The sequence below is a fragment of the Camelina sativa genome, chromosome 6 (assembly GCF_000633955.1).
Source record: "Camelina sativa cultivar DH55 chromosome 6, Cs, whole genome shotgun sequence".
In the NCBI taxonomy this organism is placed as follows: Eukaryota; Viridiplantae; Streptophyta; class Magnoliopsida; order Brassicales; family Brassicaceae; genus Camelina; species Camelina sativa.
This window is the reverse complement of record NC_025690.1, coordinates 24,692,295-24,717,002: the sequence shown is the minus strand read 5'-3', so window position 1 is coordinate 24,717,002 and position 24,708 is coordinate 24,692,295. Positions and strand designations below refer to the sequence as shown.

The 24,708-nt window shown below is 38.8% G+C and overlaps 6 protein-coding genes and 1 long non-coding RNA gene across 12 annotated transcripts in view; 4 read left to right on the top strand and 3 right to left on the bottom strand.

The window, feature by feature from the left end:
* Positions 1-442, top strand: part of LOC104793445 (protein ARABIDILLO 1-like) — a 5,345-nt gene extending 4,903 nt beyond the window's left edge. Inside the window, exon 14 of the mRNA XM_019246447.1 lies at positions 178-442. Within this exon, the coding sequence (XP_019101992.1) occupies positions 178-195 (18 nt within the window). The 3' untranslated portion in view covers positions 196-442. The remainder of the gene's footprint in view (positions 1-177) is intronic.
* LOC104793444 lies at positions 10,591-13,339 on the top strand. Of its 4 annotated transcripts, none has more exons than XR_002032463.1 (11): positions 10,591-10,643; positions 10,730-10,802; positions 10,895-10,968; positions 11,075-11,207; positions 11,290-11,338; positions 11,479-11,548; positions 11,867-11,933; positions 12,022-12,122; positions 12,240-12,395; positions 12,505-12,578; positions 12,836-13,337. It is a non-coding gene; the product is annotated as an uncharacterized LOC104793444 (long non-coding RNA). The 4 variants fall into 4 exon arrangements; XR_002032462.1 differs by having other exon boundaries at positions 10,730-10,968; positions 12,836-13,079; positions 13,204-13,335; XR_002032464.1 differs by having other exon boundaries at positions 10,730-10,968; positions 11,075-11,190; positions 12,836-13,339.
* Positions 13,361-15,189, top strand: LOC109124983 (B3 domain-containing protein REM22-like). The gene is made up of 4 exons (XM_019226857.1): positions 13,361-13,958; positions 14,083-14,452; positions 14,536-14,645; positions 14,761-15,189. Exons 1-4 carry the CDS (start codon positions 13,878-13,880, stop codon positions 15,010-15,012), a joined length of 813 nt encoding a protein of 270 aa, XP_019082402.1. The 5' UTR covers positions 13,361-13,877; the 3' UTR covers positions 15,013-15,189.
* Positions 15,267-18,323, bottom strand: LOC104793443 (pentatricopeptide repeat-containing protein At2g44880). The gene is made up of 3 exons (XM_010519795.1): positions 16,029-18,323; positions 15,565-15,907; positions 15,267-15,469 (listed from the first exon to the last, which is right to left on the bottom strand). Exon 1 carries the CDS (start codon positions 18,038-18,040, stop codon positions 16,247-16,249), a length of 1,794 nt encoding a protein of 597 aa, XP_010518097.1. The 5' UTR covers positions 18,041-18,323; the 3' UTR covers positions 15,267-15,469; positions 15,565-15,907; positions 16,029-16,246.
* On the top strand, positions 18,328-20,244 carry LOC104793441 (probable ribosome biogenesis protein RLP24). Of its 2 annotated transcripts, none has more exons than XM_010519791.1 (5): positions 18,328-18,439; positions 18,816-18,927; positions 19,380-19,493; positions 19,593-19,729; positions 19,853-20,244. In XM_010519791.1, exons 2-5 carry the CDS (start codon positions 18,847-18,849, stop codon positions 20,001-20,003), a joined length of 483 nt encoding a protein of 160 aa, XP_010518093.1. In that variant the 5' UTR covers positions 18,328-18,439; positions 18,816-18,846; the 3' UTR covers positions 20,004-20,244. The 2 variants fall into 2 exon arrangements, with proteins under 2 accessions (XP_010518093.1, XP_010518094.1); XM_010519792.2 differs by having other exon boundaries at positions 18,330-18,439; positions 18,826-18,927.
* LOC104793442 (UPF0565 protein C2orf69-like) lies at positions 20,211-21,901 on the bottom strand. Of its 2 annotated transcripts, none has more exons than XM_010519793.2 (3): positions 21,380-21,901; positions 20,990-21,283; positions 20,211-20,914 (listed from the first exon to the last, which is right to left on the bottom strand). In XM_010519793.2, the coding sequence occupies exons 1-3, from the start codon at positions 21,491-21,493 to the stop codon at positions 20,333-20,335; spliced, it is 990 nt and encodes a 329-aa protein (XP_010518095.1). In that variant the 5' UTR covers positions 21,494-21,901; the 3' UTR covers positions 20,211-20,332. The 2 variants fall into 2 exon arrangements, with proteins under 2 accessions (XP_010518095.1, XP_010518096.1); XM_010519794.2 differs by having other exon boundaries at positions 20,990-21,280.
* Positions 23,829-24,702, bottom strand: LOC104793439 (ethylene-responsive transcription factor 13-like). The gene has a single exon (XM_010519789.1). It carries the CDS (start codon positions 24,631-24,633, stop codon positions 23,875-23,877), a length of 759 nt encoding a protein of 252 aa, XP_010518091.1. The 5' UTR covers positions 24,634-24,702; the 3' UTR covers positions 23,829-23,874.

Sequence of the window (24,708 nt, the reverse complement as noted above, 5' to 3'; positions counted from 1 at the left end):
TTCTTTCTGGTCAAACAGTTTACAATACCAGGTGGTCGTCATGCAGTGCATCACGCAAGCCTTATGCAGAATGGGGGAGAAGCAAGATTTCTTCGTTCTGCAGCTGCTGCTGCAAAAACGCCTCGTGAAGCTAAGATCTTTGTGAAGATTATCTTACGCAACCTCGAGCATCACCAGGCGGAATCTTCCATTTGAGCCTTTTAGAAAGAAAGAAAAAATGATAGTGCCATTGACTTAGAAATTACCTCTGTATCTCATCGAATAGACAAGAAGCTAAAGCCATACTGCAAAAACCAAACTTCTCAAGATGCTTTTATCAGATCCAAAGAATGTCCTCTCTGTGACTTGTGTTCGTCTTTATCACGTTTTTGAGAAATTTTCTGTAATAACAGGTCCAAAGGATTAGGAAAGTGGTTTCTATATATCCTATCTTCTTTCATCATTCCTTTTTGGCTCTGCCTCTGTTCATCTTGTGACATTTATACTTTGACTTTATCACACACAAAAAATGTTGACTTTTTCTTAATACGGACTACGGAGTTACGGACGGTGCAAGTGTTAGCTGAATTGACCTTAACACCCTCCTCTCTGTTATGTCCCCTCAAATGAATCATCAGAGACTAGTTTAAAAGAATGTCACCACCAACGGTACTGCAACCACTAGTGATCTTCTCATCAGAAACTCGGGACAGTGGTACCCATGACTGAAACTGAGTGTTTCTGGTGGCCATCTCCATCTTTGCAAGACACAGACAGTTAACGGGCTAGAGCCAGCATTATCATTCATGTGCGTTAGTAGTATCCACTAGATGCTTCTTCTTGATACATCTATCTCTATGCATGTGTTTATCGCAGTTAGACAAAGCATCTTTGCTGTTTCTCCGCCTCTTCCCATCTGTTCTTCAGCATCTTCCCGGTTCATTATCTGTTTCAAATATATGTAAACGAAAATTGTTGGTGCGGGATTTAGCACCCACGACATACCGATCTAAACCGAAGGTAAACCAAATAGACTTTGCACATTAACTAAAACGAGGGACCCCCTTTTGGGCTAGCTAAACTGGCCTATAAGCAGAAGCTCGGCGAAGTCACTTGACCGACCTCCGAGACCGCCCCCTAAGCCCGACTTGATCATCAGAAGAGGAAATTTACCATATTTGAAGATCAGAGATTTAAGGAAAATAGACTTATTTTATAATCAATGTATTCATATAAATAGGGAGAGATCCTCTCATTGTAAAGGATCCAGCAATTAATACAAAAACCCTAGTTCTTCATTGTTCTTGGGCAAAACCCTAACTTCTTTCTCAAGAGATCAGAACCCCTCTTTATTTTCTAGTTTTAATCCATTGTTTTAGAAGGAGATCTTAAGTGAATTTGTCCCCCACTCAAACAAATTCATTGTGTGAATTCTACATTCAACAATTGGTGCCGCCTGTGGGGACCCTTACACAAGTTCTACGTTTCCTCTCTCTACTACCAAACCTAAGACAAACCAGAAGATCAAGTTCAACCATCCAAACTGCCTCCTTGCAAAGCGAGTTCCCGGCAGTTCCCGACGAACTAGAAGACGAGTAACCTATCTACGCATTGCGCCGAACAGTAGCTTTCCGTGGAACTAGATTTCGTTCCAATCCGAGCTCTCGTCTGAATGATATTGCAGTTTATCTGCAGCATACTTTATCCTTCAAATATAGATTCGTTTGTTTTCAACCAGCCAGCCTCGGGATCGATTTTCCGGATGCGTACAACGAATCAGGTCGTGAATAACCTATCTATGGATTGCCCTGAAAATAAGCTTTCCATAGAATTCAATTTCGTTTTAATCGGAGTTTTATTCAGAGAGATATCGCCCTCTCACTGCCGCATATTCTATATGTCGAAATTAGTATAGATCTGAAGGGTCCCGACCAGTCGATCTCCAAGACGATTTACCAGTCGACTCCGCCGAACTGGGTTATGAATAGCCTACTCATATATTGCCCCGAGAATCATCTTTCCATAGAAACCGGTTTCATATTGATTGGATATGTCTGCCGAAAAATATCACCGTTTGTCTGCAGCATACACAATCTGTTAAAACACAGATCCGTCTTCATCGCACCAGGAAACCTTCGGGATCGATTTCCCGACGAATTACTATGACCCAAATTACGCACAACCCATCCACGGATAGGCCTTAGAGTCAAATTTCCGGAAAAGGCGACCTCAACCCAATCCAAAGTGTCTATCGAAAGTTATCGCCCTATTTCCGAACTGACGCATCCTGTTCAAACTATAGCTGTCAGTTCGTCATCCCGACTTGGAGAGCAGTTTGCCACCGATCTAGATGCAACCTAGAGCCGGCATCATATCATTCTGAAGCTAAGAGGTTTATCTTCCCAAAAAAGCCAATCTCAACTCAGTCCGAAATGTCTACCGAAATTAATCACCCTACTTCCGAACTGACGCATCCTGGTCGAAAGTCTAGCTATCAGTTCTCCATCATGACTTGAAAAGTAGTTCGCCGCCGATCTAGAATGAAACAAGAATCGAGATACATATAAACTTGAAGCTCCGAGACTTAGCTTTCTAACAAGATCGACTACGCCTCAATCGGTGCTCTGTATCTCAACTTGCGACCAATTTGCTTGAGCAGATGCGGCCTGTCCGCAATTGTTAGATCGTCTTACATCATGACGATATTCCCAGCAATCAATATAGAATATGTAGTCGATCTGCATATCAGTTTGAAGCTCCGAGTCTCATCTCTCTTATGAGACCGACCTTGCCTGGAGCCGAGCTGTTTCAAGAAATTTATCACAAATTTCCCTCAACAGGTGTAATCTGTCAGAACTCTATCGACTTGCGAAAGCAAACCGACTTTTAGCAACGTTTCCCATCGATCTAGAAAGAACCAGGTGTCGTAATGCATATACATCTTAAGCCTCGAGTCTTATGTCTTTAAAGAGATCGATCTCGCCTCAATCCGAGCTGTTTCAAGAAATATATCACAGAATTCCCTCAACTGGTGTGATCTATCGAAACCCTAAAATCGCAGATCCGACCTTTCAAGAGAATCGACTTCGGAAGCATTTTTCTATAGTTCTAGAACGAACCAGACGCCGATCTACATATCAAATTGAAGCCCTGAAGCTTATCTTTCTAACAAGACAAACGTCGAGTTGATTGGCTATTCCTCGCGAAAGATATCACCGTATTTCTGGAACAGGAACATTCAGCCCGAAACCAAAAAAAAAAAAAAGAGGAAGCAGATCCACTTTATCAGTTCGCCCTACTTCATGGCTAATTTCGAGCAACCTAGATGAAACCTGTAGTCCATCTACATATCAATCCAAAGCAACGAGGCTTACCTTCGCAACAAGATCGACCTTGTTTCAGCCTCGTAATTCATGAGAAAGCTATCGCTACATCTTCATATTACTAGCAAAATCATAAACTTCATTATCTCAAGACGCTTGGACGAACAATGGAGAAAACAGTAACAACCAACAGTAAATTAATCAATACCTTTCTACTCTTCTTTGGAAATTATCTTCAGCTCTCAACAGCTCACTACAGCTTATCAATGGGATTTTTGTAACTCGTCCCAAAAAGCGGAGCCATGCCTTGCTTATAAAAAAAAGGGACCAGTTACGAACTCGTTAGTTCTTAATAAAAAAAAGCCGAGCCATGCCTCGCAAAAAAAAAAAAAGAAAAAAAAAGCTGAGCCATGTCTCGTATAACCTCAGTTCGGGACTTCGAACTCATTAGTGCTAAAAGTCGGGCTCCACGCTTGCCAATCAAGAATGAACATCCTTTTAAACGGACATTTTCAGTTCGTCTTTTGGACAACTTTTCAGTTCGTCCTTCGGGCAACTTGAGTCTCAGTTTGTCCTTCGGACAACTTCTCAGTTCGTCCTTCAGAAAACTTTTCAGTTCATCCTTCGTCCTTCGGACAACTTTTCAGGTCATCTTCTGACAACTTCAGTTTCAGTTCATCCTCAGACAACTTCAGATTCAGTTTGTGTTCAGACAGCTTCAGTTTCAGTTCATCCTCAGACAACCTCATATTCAGTTTGTGTTCAGACAGCTCCAGTTTCATTTCGTCTGTAGACAGCTTCGATTTCAGTTCAACTTCAGATAGCTCCAGTTTTAGTTTTTCTTCGGACAACTCCATTTTCAATCCGTCTTTAGACAGTTTCAGTTTCAGTTTGTCTTCAGATAAGTTCAGTTTCAGCTCGTCTGCATACAACTTCGATTTCAGTTCATCATCAAATAGCTTCAGTTCTGTTTGAATCTTTGTGAGTCATACAGAATCTTTCGACATCCTGGCCAGATGCTCGACTCGCGTCAAACCGCAAAAGGGGAATAAGCCGAGCCCAGTATCTCGCTCCCTTCAAACTTTTAATCGAGGAATAAACCGAACCCAGAGTTTTTATTTCGCACCTCAAACTCTCTGACGAGAGATAAGCCGAACCCAGAGAATTTTTTTTTTAATTGTTTCGCAAGTTCCGGTTTGGACGGATATGTAAGCCGAACCCAGAGTTTTAAATTTTGCCGTCCGACTTCCAAACTGGAACAAAGGAGGTAAGCCGAAGTCCCGTACTTCGCCCTCCGCCAAAGCGCATGTACGCTTGGGTTAAATTACCCAATAAGGATTACTCGATGTAAGCCGGGAGACGTCCCGTCTCGTGTAAAATTCCGAATAGAGTGAAAACTTTATTTCTTGCAAAAACAATTCGTCCATATAAGACAACTTCTCAGTATGTTTTCAGACAAGTTTCCAGTTCGTCTTCGAAAAACTTCTCAGTTCTTCCTTCAGACAACTTTCCAGTTCGTCTTCTCAGNCCTCTTCCGGAATTGCGAGCTAGCTGGTCAGTAATGAAGAAAGCGACCAACTTACAAAAAATCATTATGATATGCGACACGTCTCAACTTGGATTAGCAACTGCTATGGTGCGTGATGTGAGCACGAGATCGGACACGCGTCCAGCGACGCTCGAGCCAGACCGGGACACCTTTCGGACACTCGTATCACTCGCGGGAAAACTCAGACCAAGAGTTCATCCAGGACTTCAAGAAACAAGATCAACCACTTCGTCCAAGCATTCGTCCAAGAAGACTGAGAGATCGACGCAGCCAAGGCAACCATCGGCGAGACCGTCTGTATGAGGGTGCTAAAGACGTTAGGATCATGACTCGTACTCTTTTTCCTTACTTTGGGTTTTCTCCCATGCGGTTTACCGGAGAAGGTTTTAACAAGGCGACGAGTCCTGACGCACAAAATCAGTTCGCGTGCTCGGAATTCAGTTTTTCTAAAGTTTAGATCGAATATTTTTTCCTATAGTTCGGAAACTCGAATGGATAATCGAATCTACCGAACTGGGGGGGACTAATTGTTGGTGCGGGATTTAGCACCCACGAAATACCGATCTAAACCGAAGGTAAACCAAATAGACTTTGCACATTAACTAAAACGAGGGACCCCCTTTTGGGCTAGCTAAACTGGCCTATAAGCAGAAGCTCGGCGAAGTCACTTGACGGACCTCCGAGACCGCCCCCTAAGCCCGACTTGATCATCAGAAGAGGAAATTTACCATATTTGAAGATCAGAGATTTAAGGAAAATAGACTTATTTTATAATCAATGTATTCATATAAATAGGGAGAGATCCTCTCATTGTAAAGGATCCAGCAATTAATACAAAAACCCTAGTTCTTCATTGTTCTTGGGCAAAACTCTAACTTCTTTCTCAAGAGATCAGAACCCCTCTTTATTTTCTAGTTTTAATCCATTGTTTTAGAAGGAGATTTTAAGTGAATTTGTCCCCCACTCAAACAAATTCATTGTGTGAATTCTAGATTCAACAATTACCGCGACGAGCTACAACGAAATGAAGAATTTCAACAAACAAACCTGCAGAACAGTGCCACTACACCAACAAAACAACATTGCTTATAGAATACATAAACAGCGTACCTGCAGGAGCTTCTTGTCCAGCTAGTCATGGCATCAACAATTAGTATCACTTCTGTTGGATTCAGAAACTTCCTCACTGTCTTTTAGTTTGTCCATCATGCCTTTATCTATCTGTCACAAAGAGTCAATTTCATGAATAAATTGAAGCTGCAATAGATTTATGATACAACAATGACTCTTAAATATGAAAGATTACCTGAAGCCTCCCTGCAGTATCCATGAACTACAGAAGTCTTTTTTAGCTTCTTTTAGGCCTTGCTTATTAGCTACACATCTGCAGATTTTACATCAGTCCCTGCTGCATAAACCGGCACACCAACCTGAAACAAAGAGAGCATTAGGGCATATTGAATATACAGAAACGAATATCATCACATGTTCACACAGAGGGAATATTGAATATAAGCACTCAAGCGCTCACATTTGGAAGTTATAAAAGGTATATGCATAGAAATAATGAACCGAAATAACTACCTACCACTAGATCTAGCTATGCTTGAAGGTGTCAATTCACCATATATCTTCACATGGTATGGTAGACGTGGATGATAAACAGAAGATAAGTGTGAGTATCATGACTAAAGCTGCAATAGATTTATGATACAATGAGTCTCAAAGATGAAAGATTACCTGAAGCGAAGCCTCCCTGCAGTTCTCCCTTTTCTCTGTCCAACATATTTAAAACCAAGAATAAGACAATCAAAATCGAGTTTATGAAATGCTTTTCGTCTGTTTAATGATTGTTTTCACCAGAGCTGTAGGAAGTACATACTAAGCTCACCTTAGTTCTGAAACTAAGTCATATACAAGATGTTAAGAATATCTTCTTCGAGAAAAAATATAGAATAGAAACAGCGTACCTGCAGCAGCTTCTTGTCCAGCTAGTCATGGCATCAACAACTAGTAACACTTCTATTGGATTCAGAAACTTCCTCACTGTCTTTTATTAACAACTAGTAATAAGGACATGGTTGCGCTAATTAATGCACGAAATTCTGTCCTCAAGTCCATGAGTTCACTCTTGATGCCGTCAGCCTTAAGTATCATCATCTCCATCTCCAGCTTGACTCCCTATTGTAAACAAATTCACAAAGCCTAGGTCAGAGACAAACAATTGACGAAGATATATGAAGAAGTTGTGCAACATTGATATAGATTAAGTAGATGTTTTGAACTAAATGCAAATGATAAGAACACATAGGCATTACGCAAGAAGACACAAATAGGGCAACTCACAGTGTAGATTAGACATCCCTCTCTGAGGCGGTAGATGCGAATACAGTTTTCACCAAATCAACTGCTTTGGCTCCTGAAACTGAAACAAACAACTTAATTATTCATTTTTTTTAATGCTAAACAATAATGCGTAAAGCCAAAGCACGAAATGAAGAATATCAAACAAACAAACCTGTTTAGGTAGCACAAGTAGAGAGTCTTGAGCTGCTTGTCAAGAAAGACATGATGATGATGATGAGTGTGGAGCCTGAACCTTGAGCACCGTATCCAACTCCCTCATACATATGATCCAACAGCGTCGTAATTAACACACACACAGACCCTTTTCCTGCATTATAAATCAAGAATAAATATCACATATTGTTGTACCTCTTCTACAGTCATATCATAACCAAAAAAAAAGAAGAAGAGCACTTTACCTTTCTCGTCCAAGCCCTCTTAGAAATAAAACGTTTTGGAGAGAAGCTGGCCCATTGCAGAACATGCTCATCTGCTCGTAATTTTGCTGATGTTGATATATCTGCAGGACACCAATCACAGAGAACACTCTTACATAAGTCTTTCAGATATCGTTTTAAAAATACATATATCTGATATATGCAAAGGACGAAAGATATTTGATCAAAAGATCAAAGGAAACCTTATCTAGTGTCTGGATTTGAGAACCTTCTGCAATATTTTCACATCAGTCTGAAAGCCAGAGGAAGCCAACACAGCTTTTTTGCCTGTCTTCTCTGCAAAAATTAAAAGAAGACAACAACTTAACAAAATGATAAGTAGGTAATGATAGATCGTGAAACCAACAACAAATACCAAGAAGCATCACCTATTAGCAAAACGCCAAGAAACATCCCGGGTAACTCTTCCTCTCCAGCCACCTAATTAATTTAGCAAAGTGTAGATCACACACCTCTCCTCCGGCCATCACAATTTCACTAGCTCATCATGTACGATCTGAAACATAGCCATGAGAAGCCACACCTGAGTATTATTGATACCAAAACGATAGAGTGAAGTGAAACAACTATGAAAACCGGAAACAATGATCACATGTTAACAAAACCCGTGAGTAAGCTTGAAGAGGTACCCATGAGAAGAGTATGCAATGATCCGATCATAATTATTAGCTTCCAAAACATCTGCAAGAAGAAGAAGAACAAAGCACCATAAGGAACCAAACCAAAAAAAAAAAACAGAGAGTAAATAAAAGAAGAGTTAAGAGGAAGAACAAAACCCTTGAAGACTTTAGCATATAAAAGAAGCGAAGCGTGTCCTCGTCTCCTCTTGAACATAATAAAAATATTTAATTTAGAAACCAAACCTTAGAAGAGTAATATGAATTCGAGTGACAACGATCAGCCAAAGCCATCATTGATCCATTGTAGGATCCTTCTCCACACACCTAAACCAACAAAACAAAAAACAACAACTAGTAAATCACATGTAATTAGGAAAAACAGAGAGTAAAAGAAGTGTTAAGAGGAAGAACAAAAGCGTGTCCTTGTCTCCTTGAGACATCACCCTCATCGATGAAATCATCAACCATAACCTGAAATAACAGAGCGAGCAACAACTAAATCACATGAACAAATTCATAAGAAAGAAAAAAATCAGAGTGTAAAAGAAGAGTTAAGAGGAAGAACAAAACCCTTGAAGACGTTAGCACAGAGAAGAAGCAAAGCGTGTCCTTTGTCTCCTTGAGACATCACACTCATCGATAAAAGCATCAACCATAACCTGAAATAACAGAGCAACAAGTAAATCACATGAACAATTTCATTATGAAAAAAAACAACTTGATGAAATTTAGAAAACAAACCCTAGAAGCCATCAATCGTAGGACCCTCCTCCACAAACCTAAATTAAAGCAACCAAAAAAAAGTAAGGAAACAAAAATAGCAGACGACGGGGGGTGAGAATTATAAACCAAACCGTAGGAGGAGTGAGAATTCAGAAGCCAGGGGAGCGGGTCATCATAGACTCGCTTCCAAAAGACCTGCAAGAAGAACAAAACAAAAACAAGTTAGAGACTCGTGAAGAAGAAGAAGAAGAATAATAACAGAGCGACACATGAACATAATAATAAAAAAGCTACAGATGCAATTGAGAGAGACGACCAAACCCTAGAAAATTTCACAAGTAGGAACGAGCGATGAATGATCGAGTTGAAAACAACATCATCGAGTCATGGACCCGTCGGGATTAGAAGTATACCACATCAGCTTGCTTTTCAAGTTACAAAGGAGAACCAAAAACGAAAAAAACAAAAAAAAATGGAAGATGTGAGATGTTAGAAGTAGTGGAGCGTTACTGCCGTATTTATAGAGAATATAGTATATGTCGGTCATGATTTAACCTAGCTATTATTTCCTTTTCTATTTTTGAACCGTTATATTCATTAATCTAGGGTTTTCCTTTCTTTTTTTATTTTGCCCAATTTTGATTACTGATTCCTGATTAACATGAACGGTCTCATAAAATATTTACGAAACAAAAGAAAAGGAAATTGACAGCTGGACTTTGTAGATTTAATGCTGATGACCGTTAAAACATATATGCTTTAGATGTCGACCGTCTATAAAAAAAACAAATTAGTCACAAAAAAAAAGGAAAAGGAAATTGGGCCAGCTGGACAAAATAGTCAAAGTTGTTTTTGACTACCGACTTAATCTTACCCGTTAGAACATGAATAGGATTAGATCTCAACCGTCTATAAATATAACGTTCTCTCTCATTCACATCTTCCTCACTATTTTTCTTCTTCGTTCTCATTCCTCTCTGAGTCTCTGTAGTGAGGCGAGCGTAAAGTCTCTCCGCAAGCTCTCTCGTTTCGTTGGTTGGTGTGGTGGACCAGGATTCTTCTAAAACTAGTTTCTGATGTTTTTATTGAAATCTATTATCTATTTGATTTTCAAACTTGTTTATTTTTTTTTCTAGGGTTTGGTTTCTTCTAACTTGTTGTTCTGTTTTTTTTTTTTTTTTTCAGGTTTTGGATGATATGCTTTTTATCAATCGACGATGATGGCTTTGATGGAAACGATTCTTCTTTGTGCCACGTCTTCAGGGGTTTTGTTCCTCTGACTCTCTAGTACAGAACAGCATCTTCATCACTCCTTCGTTTCGTTTCGTTGGTGGTGACCTTCCTAAAAACTAGTTTCTGATGTTTTTTTATTTTTTGAATCGATTATTGGATTTTCTAGGGTTTGGTTTCTTCTAACTTGTTGTTCTGTATTTTTTTTCTTTTATTTTCAGGTTTCGATGATGATGATGATGGCTTTGATGGACACGAGCTAGTCTCTGGTGTCTTTCTTTGAATCGATACAGTTGCTTTTTTTTTTTCTTTTTATAGGGTTTGGTTTTTAACTTGTTGTTCTGTTTTCCTTTTCAGGTTTTGGATGATGGCTTTGACTGATCCTTGTCACTCTCATTCAATGTTGCTCTTAAGGGTTTGGTTTCTAAGTTTCTAATTTGAATCGTTCAAGGCTTTTTATTATGTTCATGTGATTTTTACTTCTTTGCTATGTTATTTCAGGTATTGGATGATGCTTTTATCGATCAGTGATGGCTTTGATGGACTCCTTCTTCTCTGTGCTACGTCTTCATGGGTTTTGTTCTTCCTCTTAAGTCTTAATACATCTTTTACTTCTTTTTTTCCTATATAAGTGAATTTTAATCTCAGTCTCTCTTTTTGATGCAGATCGAGGAGGCACCTGGTTTACGGACTGTGTGGGAGGTTCAAATGGAAAACATTGTGGGAGGTTTAACTTTCAGGTTTGACATTATGATTTCTGATCAGTTTGACTTTCAGGTTTGACATTATGATTCCTGCTCAGTAATATTGGCTATTGTTGATACTCTGTTTCTTGTGTGTTCCCAGATGTTCTTGATGTGTACACACACATTCAGATGAGAGATGCTCCACAAATTCTTTCCTAGACGAGAGGAGAGTTTGTTTTTAAGCTTTGTCCTTTGATGTAGATCCTCGAGGCAATGGTATTACTGTACAGGAGGTTTGAATTTATAATCCCTAATTATATATTTTGGTACGTTTTGGTTCCCACTAAGTAATTAAGTTTATTGTTCGTCTTGCAGGTGGTGTGTTGGAAGTGAATCATGGAGGCTCCACCCGCTTCTGAATTGAGTAATTAAGTTTATGCTATTATGATCGCTCTCACTGATTTGTTCTCCCTCCTGATTTTTTACTTTGGTTTTTTACTTTTCGTTCTCGTTACTTACTAATTTACTTGGTTGTTTTTGTATTGCTTTGTTGTTTTGATGCAGATCGTCGTCACAGTCCAGGCACTAGGATTGCTTTGTTGAATTGAACTTTTATCTTCTCGTCTAGAATCAGGTAAGGTGCATCAAAACAACTTTAGTATGCATGTGATATTGCTTCCGAATTGTATTTTAGTCGAGGTTGTAAAAGAGAGAAGCATGCATGTGATTTGGTCTCTTGCCGTATTATCTCTGTTGGTTTCTCATGGTTACATCTATATTTCTAGTGTTTAATCATACTCTCATATGCTTTGTGATGGTGGACTGTGCCACTGGGGAGTTTCTCTACATTATTTTGCCATGTTATTGAAAGTTTCATTCCAGGTTCAAAGTAAGATCGTTACTGATCTTCCTAGTGAGGCTAACTAATTGGTCTCTTCTCTTTTCCGTGTAGAGGTTCTATAGGAGAAAAGCTTCTAGCTAGCTCTACCAATATGATTCATACAAGTCATAGAAGAGAGGTACATGTTCTTCTAAATCTCTATGATTCGCTTTAAATCTACTGAGTTGTGCTGTGTGATCCGAAATTTCTTCTCTTCTAACTCTCAGAACGTTGAACCATTATAATGGCGACAAGAGAGCAAACAAGTCAGAGAGCGAGAGGTGTCTCAACAAGTTCGTGTTCTACTAAATCCTCTGCTTCATCATTTGTAAGTAAAAAGTCTCTGTTTAACTATTTCATTATAGTTAGAGAATTTTCTTGTCTTCTAACACTCAGAACCTATTGACTGATTTTTTCTTGATACCATTAATGGTTTTGATTGCAGGTCTGAGTGATGAGTTAAGATATGAGTACTAAATAATCATTTTTTGTTCGATTTGAGGTTGATCAAAAGTTGTCTGATGATGAATCCATATGCACAATGGCCAGAAAACTAGTCACACAGTTCTCTCAAGCCAAAGGCAATCATCAAAAAAGGGAGGTGACAATCTTAATAATAATACTTGATTTCATGCCTTCTTATATGTACTAATATACTTCAGAAAGAAAGAAAACTAAACGAAACCAATGCTTTCTGTTATTTACTGCAGCTTTTTGGCTGCTCCAGCTTTGCCTGCACTGCGCCATCAAAGAAGTTACACTACCACATCTGCCAAATTTTCAGGTAAATACCCTTCCTTTATCAGAGATAAGCATCAGTTTAGAACAGATTCATAGCTTAATATTATTAATCTACAAAGGACCTAGTTTCTAATTACTGTAACGTTTACGCGAAAGCTCGATGGTCCAACGATGGAAACAACCCTCTTCTTACTCTATAAGTAACCTCAAAATCCTCTGCTTTTTCCAAATTAGAAATTGCGTTGACTCCCAGTAATTTCTCAATTCAAGAAATATCATCTTTTTTTTTTATTTGTGCAGCTTCGGTCCCTAGAATCAGATCAAGGAGATGATCACTCAAAAGTAGAGACTGTGTGAAACTTCCATGTATGATATACTATGAGAAACGTCCAAGAAAAAGAAGACCTCAAGGTTTTGGGAAAATCGTCAATCACTATTGTTTAAGGTCAGTTACTTTGAACCCTTGTTATTGTTTCATGATAAAAAGCCGTGTTAGAACCAGTAGCCTACAACACAAATGAACGCAAGCTCAAGAAATAACAAGGTAACACCCAAATTCAAAAATACCCTTCATCTAAGAGAGAGAGTATCATGACTTTATAACAGACTCATAGCTTAAATGAAACAGTTTGACTAATCTGCAAGGATCTCATTACTTACTGTTGCAGGAATTTCATATATTCAAACAATGGCAAGGGCTACAATAGCTTCAAAAAGTGTGTAAGCAGATTTGAAGCTTCTTTTCACCCATATACAAGTTGTATCTACGCATAAAACACTTTATATTTCATTCCATCTGATCTTCCTAGTGAGGCTAACTAATTGGTCTCTTCTCTTTTCCTTGTAGAGGTTCTATAGGAGAAAAGCTGCTAGCTAGCTCTACCAATATGATTCATACAAGTCATAGAAGAGAGGTACATTGGCCCTGTTCATTTCTTCTGACATTAATACTTTGACTTTACCACACCCACAAAAAGTTGACGTTTTCTTAATAATTCGGACGGAGCAAGTGGAAGCAAAATTGACCCTCCGCTCTGTTATGTTAAATCATATGGGCTTTTTAGATTAAGCCTAATGGGCCTAGATACTTTACTTTTAATATTATAATCTAAAAACACGTAACATCAGAATTGATGAGTGTGATTTAATATATACGTCCGACATTGTTTCCCTGCTGAGTACCTGAAACGTGAATTCACAGAAGCTCTTTTTTGTTACCTTTTTCATGTATATGTAATGTAGTCCCCCGGTGTAGGTTGTATTATTATCTCTCTCTCTCTCTCTCTCTCTCTCTCTCTCTCCAAAACGAAGATCTCAAAGCCAAAACGAATTAACGGAGAAGATGAAGACTCAAGGTTCCAACGGAGATCTCATTCAGAAGTTCTTTAGGGTGTACATACCAAACTTCACCGAAGATAACATGGTACTGGTTTACATTCTTGCTCTGTTTTTGCAAAGTCTTGTCCTTTTTTCTGACTTAATGAGCACAATTTCTTCGAGTAAATATTAAGAGATGTCTGTGTGTTTTCAATTGTTTCTATCTACAGAATCTACCTTTTGTTTCGGACAATACCTCAGGGATGCATCTTCCTCAGAAAGTGACAGTTAAAAGCGTGTCTTCGGGTAACATCTGGAGGATGGAAATGACAACGAACGGTGAGAGTGACGCTGTGTTTCTCCGGGACGGATGGAAGAAGATCGTCAAGGACGAGAACATCACGGAGCCAGTATTCTTGGTCTTCGAGTTCGATGGTTCTCGCTTGTTCCACTTCTGCGTGTACGAGCACAGTTCCATGTGTAAGAGGACGAGATCTCCTATGGAAAAAGAAGTGATTGATGTGGAGAGTGAAGAAGAAACTGAAGATGATGATGAGAGCACAAAAGAGTTTGATGAGTCGCCAAGAAGGAAAGAAAGAGGTATCACATATTAAGACTCTACATTTTTGAGGTTTATATGAGAATCAATTGACGTCTTTGTAACTGCTCTGTTTCCGAATCAGGTGGTACAAGTAGGCAACGTTTGAAGACGGACAGTCATAAGGTTGATGAATATCTAGACGACGAACTTAATCCGTCTTTTCCCGTTGATATGACTCAGTCAAGAAGTACGGTATGTTATCAATTAAGCAGAATTTGATAGTTCTTTTCAAATGACTTATATGGTTTTTTGTCATTTCATTATTTTGATTCTGAGTCCATCAACTTGACCTTCTGATGTTGCACAGCGCATACCGTCGCTACTTATAAAGGACTACAACTTGACATTTCCAAACTTGGTTACTGTACGTGACAAGAATGGGAAATTAAAGAGGAAAATCTTGGTTTGGAAGAACAAATCTGTGTATCTCAGTGGACTCCGCAGTTTCATCCGAAGGAATCATGTGAAGAAAGGTGATAAAATGTTCTGCGAACTAAAGATGGTTGATGGTTATCAAGGTCTTGTTCATGAAATCAAGGTCCATATTATCGAAGGCTGATCTCGTCCATTCAAGATGGTGTTACTTCTTCTATCTTATCGATGACTGAAATATGTTTAGCTTATTAATGTCAGTTGTGTTGAACATGTTAGTTTCGCATTTGTTTCCTAATGCATTTCACAACAACACATTGCAACTTGCAACTTTTGTTCCCTACATAATTTATGTGCTTCTCTACGTTTGTTCCCTACACTAGTAAGGCTTCTGAATGTGCTCTGCGTTACTAAAACTTGTGAGAAGTAACTAAAATATGCTCTGAGGTTTTTTAAAGTGTTTATGTTACTCGTTAATAGTCATATCATTTGCTTTGATTAATGTTTCTGTATCACACTTGTCGAGTCGCTGCTATACTTGTTGTCAGTCAGTCTCAGTTCAGTCCTCTCTCCCCATCTTGTAGTTTCTTAATTTCCTTGCGTAGCGCATCTAATTTCGCCTTTTTATTGGCGATCTCTTCATCCTGTACGGACGAAAAAATAGTGGAGGATGAAATCTCTATTCATACCAACAGTCCCACACGAAATTAAAAAAAAAAAACTCAATGTTCAAACCTACCTTTGCGATGTATGCAGCAAAGAGTGTCTTGTCCATTTCTTCTCTCAATTGACAGAGGGTAAGGAGCCGCACCAGGGAGGACAGGATCCGCAGGAAGAGGAGCACCAGATTTGTCGTCTTCCATGATCTTCTTCTTCTCTCTTTTCTTTCCTGCTTGATAATCCTTCTGTGATTCGGGGTTTAGGGGTTTTTCAGGCACACAGTGTGCCGCACACTGGTACTACAGTAGTACACTGCACTCTGATCGAGATGATGCAACTAATCCTTACATATCTTTGATTCAGTCTTTTGCTATCCCATTCATGAGCCAAAGCTTCAGATGCTAATATCTTTGTTCCAAGAGCTGCAACGCAACAAAAAAAAACTCCCAAAATGAAAACTTGTGTCCAAGGATTATCAGAGACCTTAGTGCTATATACAATTGCACAGAATCGATATGGGTTCAAATTAGACAAAAGCCATACCTAGTGGAGCTGTTTCATAGCACTGCAGAGACATACCAAACAAAGAACTGGATATGGAGCTTTTTTTAATTTTCCACTGTTGAGGAACATGGAAGTTCTCTGAGTCCATTGGTCTGAACATGGTAACCTCTCTTAGAATGCTACTACTAACTCTTAATGGCCCAAGTATCTCATATTGAGTAGCATGTGATGAACTAACATGAAACTGTGAGTTACTTTCACCAGTTGGCTTCCTCCTCTTTCATGTGCATAAGCAGCCTCTCGAGAACCATATGTATGCTTTGCCGATGAGGATGGGCTGTATCTCCTGATATAAACTCAGAAACGATATAATTTATCTCAATCAAGCTACAACCAACCTCTTTCTTGGCTTCGTTCTTCCTCATCATGTTTTTCACCATCCCGAAATCGTCCCATCTTTTATCTGCAGCGTACAAGTTCCTCAACAGAACATAATTCCCATCATTCTGAGGCTCCATTTCAACTGCCTTCTTCAGAATTCTCTCAGCCCTTTCTATATCCTTGTATTGACCACATGCAGACAAGAAAGAGCTTAGAATTATACCGTTTGGCTCAAAAGGCATGTTTGTAATCAAATCCTCTGCTTCATCTAGGTTCCCTGCTCTGCCAAGTATATCAACCATACAGCCATAGTGCTCAATTTTAGCATTCAGGCCAAATTCTTCTCTCATCACGTGGAACCACTTTCTTCCTTCCTCCACTAATCCGCCATGGTTACAAGCTGAGAGAACTGCAAGCACTGTGACCTCATCTGGCTTTACTTCTTTCAGCATTGCCAAGAATAGATCCAAAGCTGCACGTGCATTCCCATTCAAAGCATACCCATGTATCATAGCATTCCAAGAGGCTACTTCTTTCTCTGGCATCTCATCAAACATTCTTTTCGCCTTCTCTATCTCCCCACATTTCGAGTACATATCAAGAACTGCAGTACACACTTTCACCTTCTTATCGAGCTTTTTCCTCTGCACAAAATGGTGACACCATTCACCCAGACTGAGAGCACCCATGTCAGAAATAGCTGGTAGCACACACACAATAGTCACATCATCCGGATCTAGAGAGGTGGTTGCCTGCATTTCTTGAAACAATCTTACAGCTTCAAGAGGTTTTTGATTCTGACAGTATCCTCCTATCATTGTATTCCAAGAAATTAAGTTCCTTTCCGGCATAGCATCAAACAAAAGCCTCGCAGATTCTATGTCATTGTTGTTGCAGTAACCATGTATCATAGTGGTCCACGTGATAACAGTTTTATGAGTCATCTCATCAAACAATCTTCTGGCAGAGGTCATATCACCAGACTTAACGTAACCATCCATCATTGCGTTATATATTACAACGTCCTTGACTTGAGGCATCTCATCAAAGAGCTTACTCGCCAAATCCAGCTCTCCACACCTAACATACCCACAGATTAGAGCCGTCCAAGAAACCTCACTTCTCCGAGGCATTTCATCGAACACGTTCCTCGCACATCCCATCTTCCCAAATTTAGCATACATATCAACAACTCCAGTCGAAACATACATATCTGCACAAAACCCAGATCTCCAAATCTGGCTATGCAACTGTAGACCTTGGTAAACACACAAACTCAAAGTACACGACTTTGTCAAAGTCGTGAAAGTAAAATTGTCAGGAGCAAAACAAGTCTCCTCCTTTCTAAGATCTCTGTAAAGAGCAAACGAATCAGTATACTGACGAGTTTCAAGATAGGCCTTGATCATGGAGTTACAGAGGAAACTGTCTTCTCTGTGAGGCCTTTGATCGAACAACTTACGGGCATAACAAATCCCAACAACCGACGAAGAACAAACCAAGAACTTGGTGAAAATTTGAACGTTGGTCTCTATGGCGTGGCGGAGCATGAAAGCATGAATCTGAAGAAGCGAGAATCTGCCGTGGCGATGACATTGTTGGAGAAGATTAAAACACTTTCTCTCAGTCGGAAGCCATAGCGGTTGAGTTTCTCGCTCGTATAACGTCATCGTCTTATTACAAAACTATGAGCTCAATGCTCTGTAAGTCTTCATCGACCATAAGTCATCAATTCATCATCATCAATTCATCATCATCATTTAAAATATGCAATGCCTTTATTACCAGAAGGCAGAAATTGTAATTTCAATTTTCTTCTTAAAAAACAAAAACTGAAAATTTGCGTTAATGGGCCAACATATATGTTATATGGTTTGCATAATTGTTGGGCTATGGGCCTATAATGACAATAAGGGCAAGTAACAAAACGATGACGTTCAGAGGTTTACATAAACCCTAATCGTCTTCTTCTCGCGGCTGGCTACTTTGTCTTTAGAACTCCTTTCTTCGGGAGGCTCAAAGCGAAACCTGTTCTTGAAATCGCTCTCGCTAATTAGAATCACCTACAGGTTTGTCGTAAATTCTCAATATGCTAATTTCCAATTCATTCTCATTACCTATCTCGTTCGTTTGTTTTTTTTCGTGTTATGATTCTTCATATCTTGTTGAAATCTAGGGTTTTAAAATGTTCATGATAAATAATCCTAAGGTTCTCCTGCTTACTACATCCGTGGACAAGTTTTTGAGTTGTATACTGAAGTATCTCTTCATAGAAACCATAAGTTCTGATAAAAATTGAAACTTTTATCTTTCTTTCTGCTTCTTACTTCTTATTTATAAGTCAAACATCTTTATTTCTAGGAAAGTAGATTCCTTTCTCTGTGTGTTGGTTGTGATTTTTGTGGTTTTAGTTTCAGTTTTACATGTCTTTTAACTTTGGTACAGTCTCTTGTAGGGGTTTCCAAGACGAGGCAAAATGAGATTGGTCAAGTGTTGGTTTTGCTCGTCCACAATATATCCTGGACATGGTATTCAGTTTGTCCGCAATGATGCCAAGGTAATTAATTTTACCATCAATCTCTATTACCCTGCTTGAATCTTTTGTATGGTTTAATTGATGTGCATTTGTGGTTTTGAACATTTTCAATTTTTTGCTTTGGGGTAGAGATATGTTATGTTCATGAGTTCATCATATTTCCTTAGTCCTAGCTAAAGGAAATTGTATGGTTCTCTAGCTTAAATGACCAATTTTGATGTCTGTCGTTAGTTGGATGATTGTTTAGCTAAAGATGACCAGTTTTGTCTATTCTTACGATTTGGTTAGTGTTTCCAAATTTATGGCATCTTTGTCTAGGAGTTTAGTATATAAGAGGCCTACAAATGTTCTGTTCTTTTTTTGAGTGTAAACACTACTACTAACCAAGCATCTCATTCTTCATGTTATCGGTTAGCTTTGTTTCTTATGCATATTGTGATTGAGTTACAAACAAGCTATCTTCTCCTTTGCAGATTTTCCGGTTCTGTAGGTCGAAATGTCACAAAAACTTCAAGATGAAGAGAAACCCACGTAAAGTGAAATGGACTAAAGCATTCAGGGCGGCACATGGAAAGGACATGACTAAGGTACGTTTTAAGTTTTTATGTTTCCCTAGGGTTATCTAGTTAATAATGCTCGCAGCTCACCATTCTGCTTGTCTTTCTTTGTTTCCTTGACCCTAAAAGGATAAAACATTTGAGTTTGAGAAGAAGAGAAACAGACCTGAGAGATATGACAGGAACGTAACAGAGAATACACTCAAGGCTATTAAGAAGATAGATAAGATCAGAAGCACTAGAGAGGCCAAACATATTGAAAACAGGTATACTTTCCTTCTTCTTCTTCTACAAATCCTTGAAAACACTGCTTGTATGAATTTGAAATTAGACTCTGTTTTTGATTATGATTGTTTTGTTTTTCTTTTCTTTTTTTGTGTGGGACTTAGGTTGAAGCCAAACAAACAGAAGAAATTCAATGAGGATAAGAAGGAGCTAAATAACCAGATTGATTTGGTCCGGGCTCCCGGAGTTTCAGAGAAGGTCAAAGTTGTTGTTCCCAAAATTAAGTCTGTTCAAAACGAAGCCATGGAAGAGTGATTTTCTGTGGAAACGTTATGATCCATTTAAAAGCCTACTCACTTACTCTGAAGCTGGTGTCATCTTATAAAAAGCCTTACTTTAGTCCATGAGTTTTTTTAATGTCTTCAAAAAAGAAAGTTTTGGTTTGTGTACTGATAAAATGACTTTTAAGTTACTTCATTTGCAATGTATTATTATTTATTACTTTCTGATAGAAAACAAACAGAGTGGAGAGTAATATTTATTATGTCTTTGTCTTCTTTGGTGTTATGTTTTATCTTTCGTTTCATATAAGCTATGCGCAATGTAACATAAGCTAGACAAAGTGGCATTTATCATGCAAATGTTTAAAAGACATCCATAACATCAATGATCTCAAAGTGCATTTGCAAATCAGGAAGTCTACCAGAAAAATAGAATCGTTCAGGAAGTCTACCAGAAAAATAGAATCGTTCAAGGACCTGTAGTTTCCCACCGGAATTTTCAGTTTCAGCTTCGAGCAAACGAAGTAACTCATCTTTTTCCTTGCGAATCCAGCCACGCTGCTTATCACACCACTGCCTAGGAGTTCCATGAATGACAATGCGTAGCGAGTCTGCTCGTTGTGCAATGCGTTGAGAGATTCTCTGCACGAGATTGTGATCAGTAATGTAGGCACCAGAAGAGTTCAGTCCTACATCGATATAATGAACTTGAGAAATACTGTTGAGGAAGCTATCTTTGGAGGCTGGAATGATCTGAATCTTGTCATGCTGGCTCATAGGTTCGGCAAAGTTTATATCCAAGGAACTGATCTCACTCATGAGCTGGTTTATCACAACTCCACCTTTGCTAAACCCAAGAACAATAGTTCTGGGACAGTGATGAACTGATGCAATCTGGTCTATCAAACACACTTGTTTGCCTTCCTTCAAAATGAGGTTCTTTGCCTGGTTTTTGATAAATCATATGGTCAATATATGAAAGCTTAAGAGAGTAAATGATGGAATAAACGAGAGAAATACCTCATGGAGGCAACTAGATAAGAGGGAGACAATTGATGAAGAAGCTGGGAAGCCAGTTGGGAGATAAGATTTTGGTTCTTCCCATTGATTCACTGATGGAACAAAGTCCTTGTAAATAGCAAATGGTCCATCAAAGACAGAAGCTTCAACAACCCAAGCATTGACAGAGTTACCAAATTTAGAAACAATGATCTCAGCTACTTTCTGCAGATCATAGAGCCTCTCAATCACAGGACTCCCAGTGTCTTGAACTCTGTCTCCATGGAAGAATATTGCATTTTCAGAAGGCACCTGCTGATTAAAAAAGTATGAAGCTTTTTCTTAATTGAGCATGAATTAACAATTTTGTTCCGCAAACTAGGAACAGGGAATAAAGAAAGTGGCACTCACAGTCAGGATTTTGGAAGAGGAAGATGAAGAAAGGCAAAGAGATGCTGCAACTCTGTAGTAGTTTACAGTACTAGCATCCAACGGAATCTTCAAAACGCCGGACCATCGTTCCATGATCAGACAAATTCTGATTTCGATTCCTTAACGAGTTAATCGATTAAAGACCGTGACTTTGATAACACTCACTTGGGAATTTTGACGAACATGTTGTGTGCGTTAAATCACAAGGACTACGTCAACAGATGCGAGTCTACTAAAAGTCTCTGTTCGTCACACTACTGCTTAAGAGCTTCTTTAGATTGGATATTAATATGGCATGTGATAAGACACCGGATGTGTTGAGGATGCTGATCATGGAGGTTGAGCTTTATGGGTTAAGGCTAAAGACTCAGGATCAGGAGGGTCTTGTATTGGTCTATGGATTTTCTAATTTGGTTACGTTTTTTATAAATAGAAAAAAGGATTCCCTAATTACATAATGCTATGACAAAACAGTGATTGTAATTATTTGATGTTTTGAAGTTTTTTTTTTTTTTTTGGTCAAAGAAGGTTTTGAGTTTACTTTGTGTTTGATATATCATATAGTTTCAATAAATTAAACTTTCAAATCTCTTTTATGAAAAGTTAAATAAGATTATGGAGTGGTATATGTATGAGACTATGCATTAAACTCAAAAGGATGGTGTAAAGTTTGGTTTATTAGGTTGCAACGTGTACTAGAGAGTCGGAGGGTTTTGATTGTTGAACTAACCTTAATAGAAATCCATGGATTGTCAAAATAATCTTTAAAAAAAACACAATAAGTTGAACTAACAAAAAGCTCAAGCCAACCATACAGAAACCGTAAAATACACCTACCAAAAACCATATATGATATTGTACACAATAGTATTTGTAATCTTGCCACTATATAAACTCAATCGCACATCTTTAAATTTCTCATCAGCACGAAGCAATACAAGTGAAGCATTTAAAGGAGGCTTAGCCATAATCAGAGATTCATTAACACACCCAAAAATGGCATCATACAAGTTCTTTCTCATTGCTTTTTTAGTGAGTCTCTCTAACTTTAATACGATCAACACTTGCTTGGCCTCACGAAAACTTCTCCAGCAACAACCTCTTCCTCAAATTCCAAATCTGCCTATCCCGACAATGGGGTTACCTCCATTGCCATCAACATTGCCACAACCGACTTTACCAACTCTTCCAACAATGCCCACTGCAATGCCTCCATTTCCAATGCCATTAGCTTTGCCACAACCAAACCTTCCCACGATTCCCACTGCAATGCCTCCAATGCCAACTTTGCCTTCATTTCCAACAGTAATTCCTTCTCTTCCGACTAATCTCCCATCCATTAATATTCCGTTCTTCTCCCCTCCGCCTTCTACTACTACATCGAGATCGAGTCCTTGAATTATCACTCCATGTGATTGATGTATCTTTTTATTATATTATTGTTGTACTGAGTTGTGTCATTATTCTGGTGTGTTTTGGTTTGGTTAGTTACTCATACGGCCGCTTGATGCTTTGTACCTTTAATATACTTCTTTTTTTTTTTTAATTTCTGTTGTATTTTGTAATGTTTTGTGTGATATAATAGCCTATAAATAATCATTCAAGATAATTTGTTTCTTTCATAAAAGATCGGTTGAGTAATGAACCGAAAAGATTAAGAACCAATCATAATTTCCCATTGCTTTCATTTAACCAAAGCTTCCTAGTGTGGTTGGACCTAGATACTTAACTCTCAAAATATACATATATATACTGTAATATAACATTTTTAAACCTTTAAACTTAATTTTAAAACTACATATTTGTAACGCATATAATGTATATCTCAAATCTTAGCAACAAGGGCTGCGGAAACCAAAAAAAAAAACAGGAGAAAGAAAACGTGATCATTGTGATCAATACCAAAATAATGCGTAACTGTTCTCGTAACGTAGAAGCAGCCCATCAACTTCAACTCCCACACAACGTGTCATGATTTTTGCTATTCCAAGCTGAAATCGAAAGATTCGGCCACCAAAAGAAATGTCTTCAATATAGGCCTATCCAACTTCCTTAAGATGCTGACAATCTAAACAGTTCAAAGAATTTCCAAAAATGGTAGAAACAAAAAAAGACTAGCCGTATAACAAAAATGGTAACAAAAACGCAATTGTAAAATTGTTTATAATCCTCTTGGCCATTTTCTATTATATATAGATAGATGCACCCATCATCGAGTCAGGTGGCATCTATATATCTAAAGTTGTAGTATTTAAAGTCAATTTGTTAATAATCTATGGAATCGAAAAAAAGAAAGAAAAAAAAAAAAGACCTCCATATATATATTTTCCATCACATTACATAAGATCATATGATCAAACCTCCTGAGTCATAGATCAAATGGTTCGTTCATACAGCAAACCCGTTAAACAAATATTTGCTTATTCAATAAATCAAAAAAGAAGCTTTACTTAAAAGTTAATTAAAGAAATTAATCATGTTTGATTATCAAAATAAGAACACTCAGATTGATCCATTAATAAACTACCATCGAAGCAAAACTGATCCACCGAGAAATCCAACTCCGGAACCACGAACCTAGACTCGCCTTCTTCCGTCTTCTGCTCCGGCGACAACTGTTCGGAAACACTCGGCTCCGGCGAGCGACGGCGAGGCCTAATCCTAACCGGCTCGTATTTACAAGACCCAATCAAATGCGGGAAGTTAAGCTTAGCTTTCGATCCCCTAAGCTGAAACGCCGCTCTGTCGTAAGCCACCGCCGCGTCTTCCGGCGTCTCGTAAGTCCCGAGCCAAACCCTAGCCCCGTTCTTCTTCGGGTCCCTAATCTCCGCCGCGAACTTCCCCCACGGCCTCCTCCTCACCCCTCTGTACTGCATCCCTTTCTGCCTAGGCGCGTGCGATCCACTCGCCTTCGCCGTAGGAGGCTTCTTCTTCTTCTTCTCTTCTTCTCTAACGAAAAGCTCGTCCGTAGTCGTCGTCGCCGGAGATGATGATGAAACGGGGGGAGGAACGACAGGTGTCCAGCCGGAGCTGACGGCGTCGCGGAGAGTGTTGTAGATAGCCATGTCTTGTGAGTCGTCGACACTTAACGGCAAATCGCTCCAGTTATCGTTTAAGATAACGTTGCTGAAACTTGGGTTACGGAAGTACATCTGTGACTGTTGTGAGTTAACGCCGTTATTCACGGATTCAGATGAGTTTATTAACGAGTCGCTGTAATTAAAACCAGACATTAAAAAGGTTTAATTAATGAACCTTGATGATGAGAGTGGATTAAGAGAGTGAAAGCTGTTTTTTTTTTTTTTTTT

What these genes read in the sequence shown, in the direction of transcription:
- LOC104793439 (XM_010519789.1), bottom strand. Translation starts at nt 24,633, where the DNA reads ATGTCTGGTTTTAATTACAGCGACTCGTTAATAAACTCATCTGAATCC.
- LOC104793442 (XM_010519793.2), bottom strand. Translation starts at nt 21,493, where the DNA reads ATGGAACGATGGTCCGGCGTTTTGAAGATTCCGTTGGATGCTAGTACT. An exon ending in CCTCTTCCAAAATCCTGACT is followed by an intron (nt 21,284 to 21,379) that starts GTGAGTGCCACT and finishes TTTTTTAATCAG; the next exon opens with CAGGTGCCTTCTGAAAATGC. An exon ending in TATCTAGTTGCCTCCATGAG is followed by an intron (nt 20,915 to 20,989) that starts GTATTTCTCTCG and finishes ATCAAAAACCAG; the next exon opens with GCAAAGAACCTCATTTTGAA.
- LOC104793443 (XM_010519795.1), bottom strand. Translation starts at nt 18,040, where the DNA reads ATGACGTTATACGAGCGAGAAACTCAACCGCTATGGCTTCCGACTGAG.
- LOC109124983 (XM_019226857.1), top strand. Translation starts at nt 13,878, where the DNA reads ATGAAGACTCAAGGTTCCAACGGAGATCTCATTCAGAAGTTCTTTAGG. An exon ending in ACTTCACCGAAGATAACATG is followed by an intron (nt 13,959 to 14,082) that starts GTACTGGTTTAC and finishes TTCTATCTACAG; the next exon opens with AATCTACCTTTTGTTTCGGA. An exon ending in TGACTCAGTCAAGAAGTACG is followed by an intron (nt 14,646 to 14,760) that starts GTATGTTATCAA and finishes GATGTTGCACAG; the next exon opens with CGCATACCGTCGCTACTTAT.
- LOC104793441 (XM_010519791.1), top strand. Translation starts at nt 18,847, where the DNA reads ATGAGATTGGTCAAGTGTTGGTTTTGCTCGTCCACAATATATCCTGGA. An exon ending in TTGTCCGCAATGATGCCAAG is followed by an intron (nt 18,928 to 19,379) that starts GTAATTAATTTT and finishes TCTCCTTTGCAG; the next exon opens with ATTTTCCGGTTCTGTAGGTC. An exon ending in ATGGAAAGGACATGACTAAG is followed by an intron (nt 19,494 to 19,592) that starts GTACGTTTTAAG and finishes TGACCCTAAAAG; the next exon opens with GATAAAACATTTGAGTTTGA.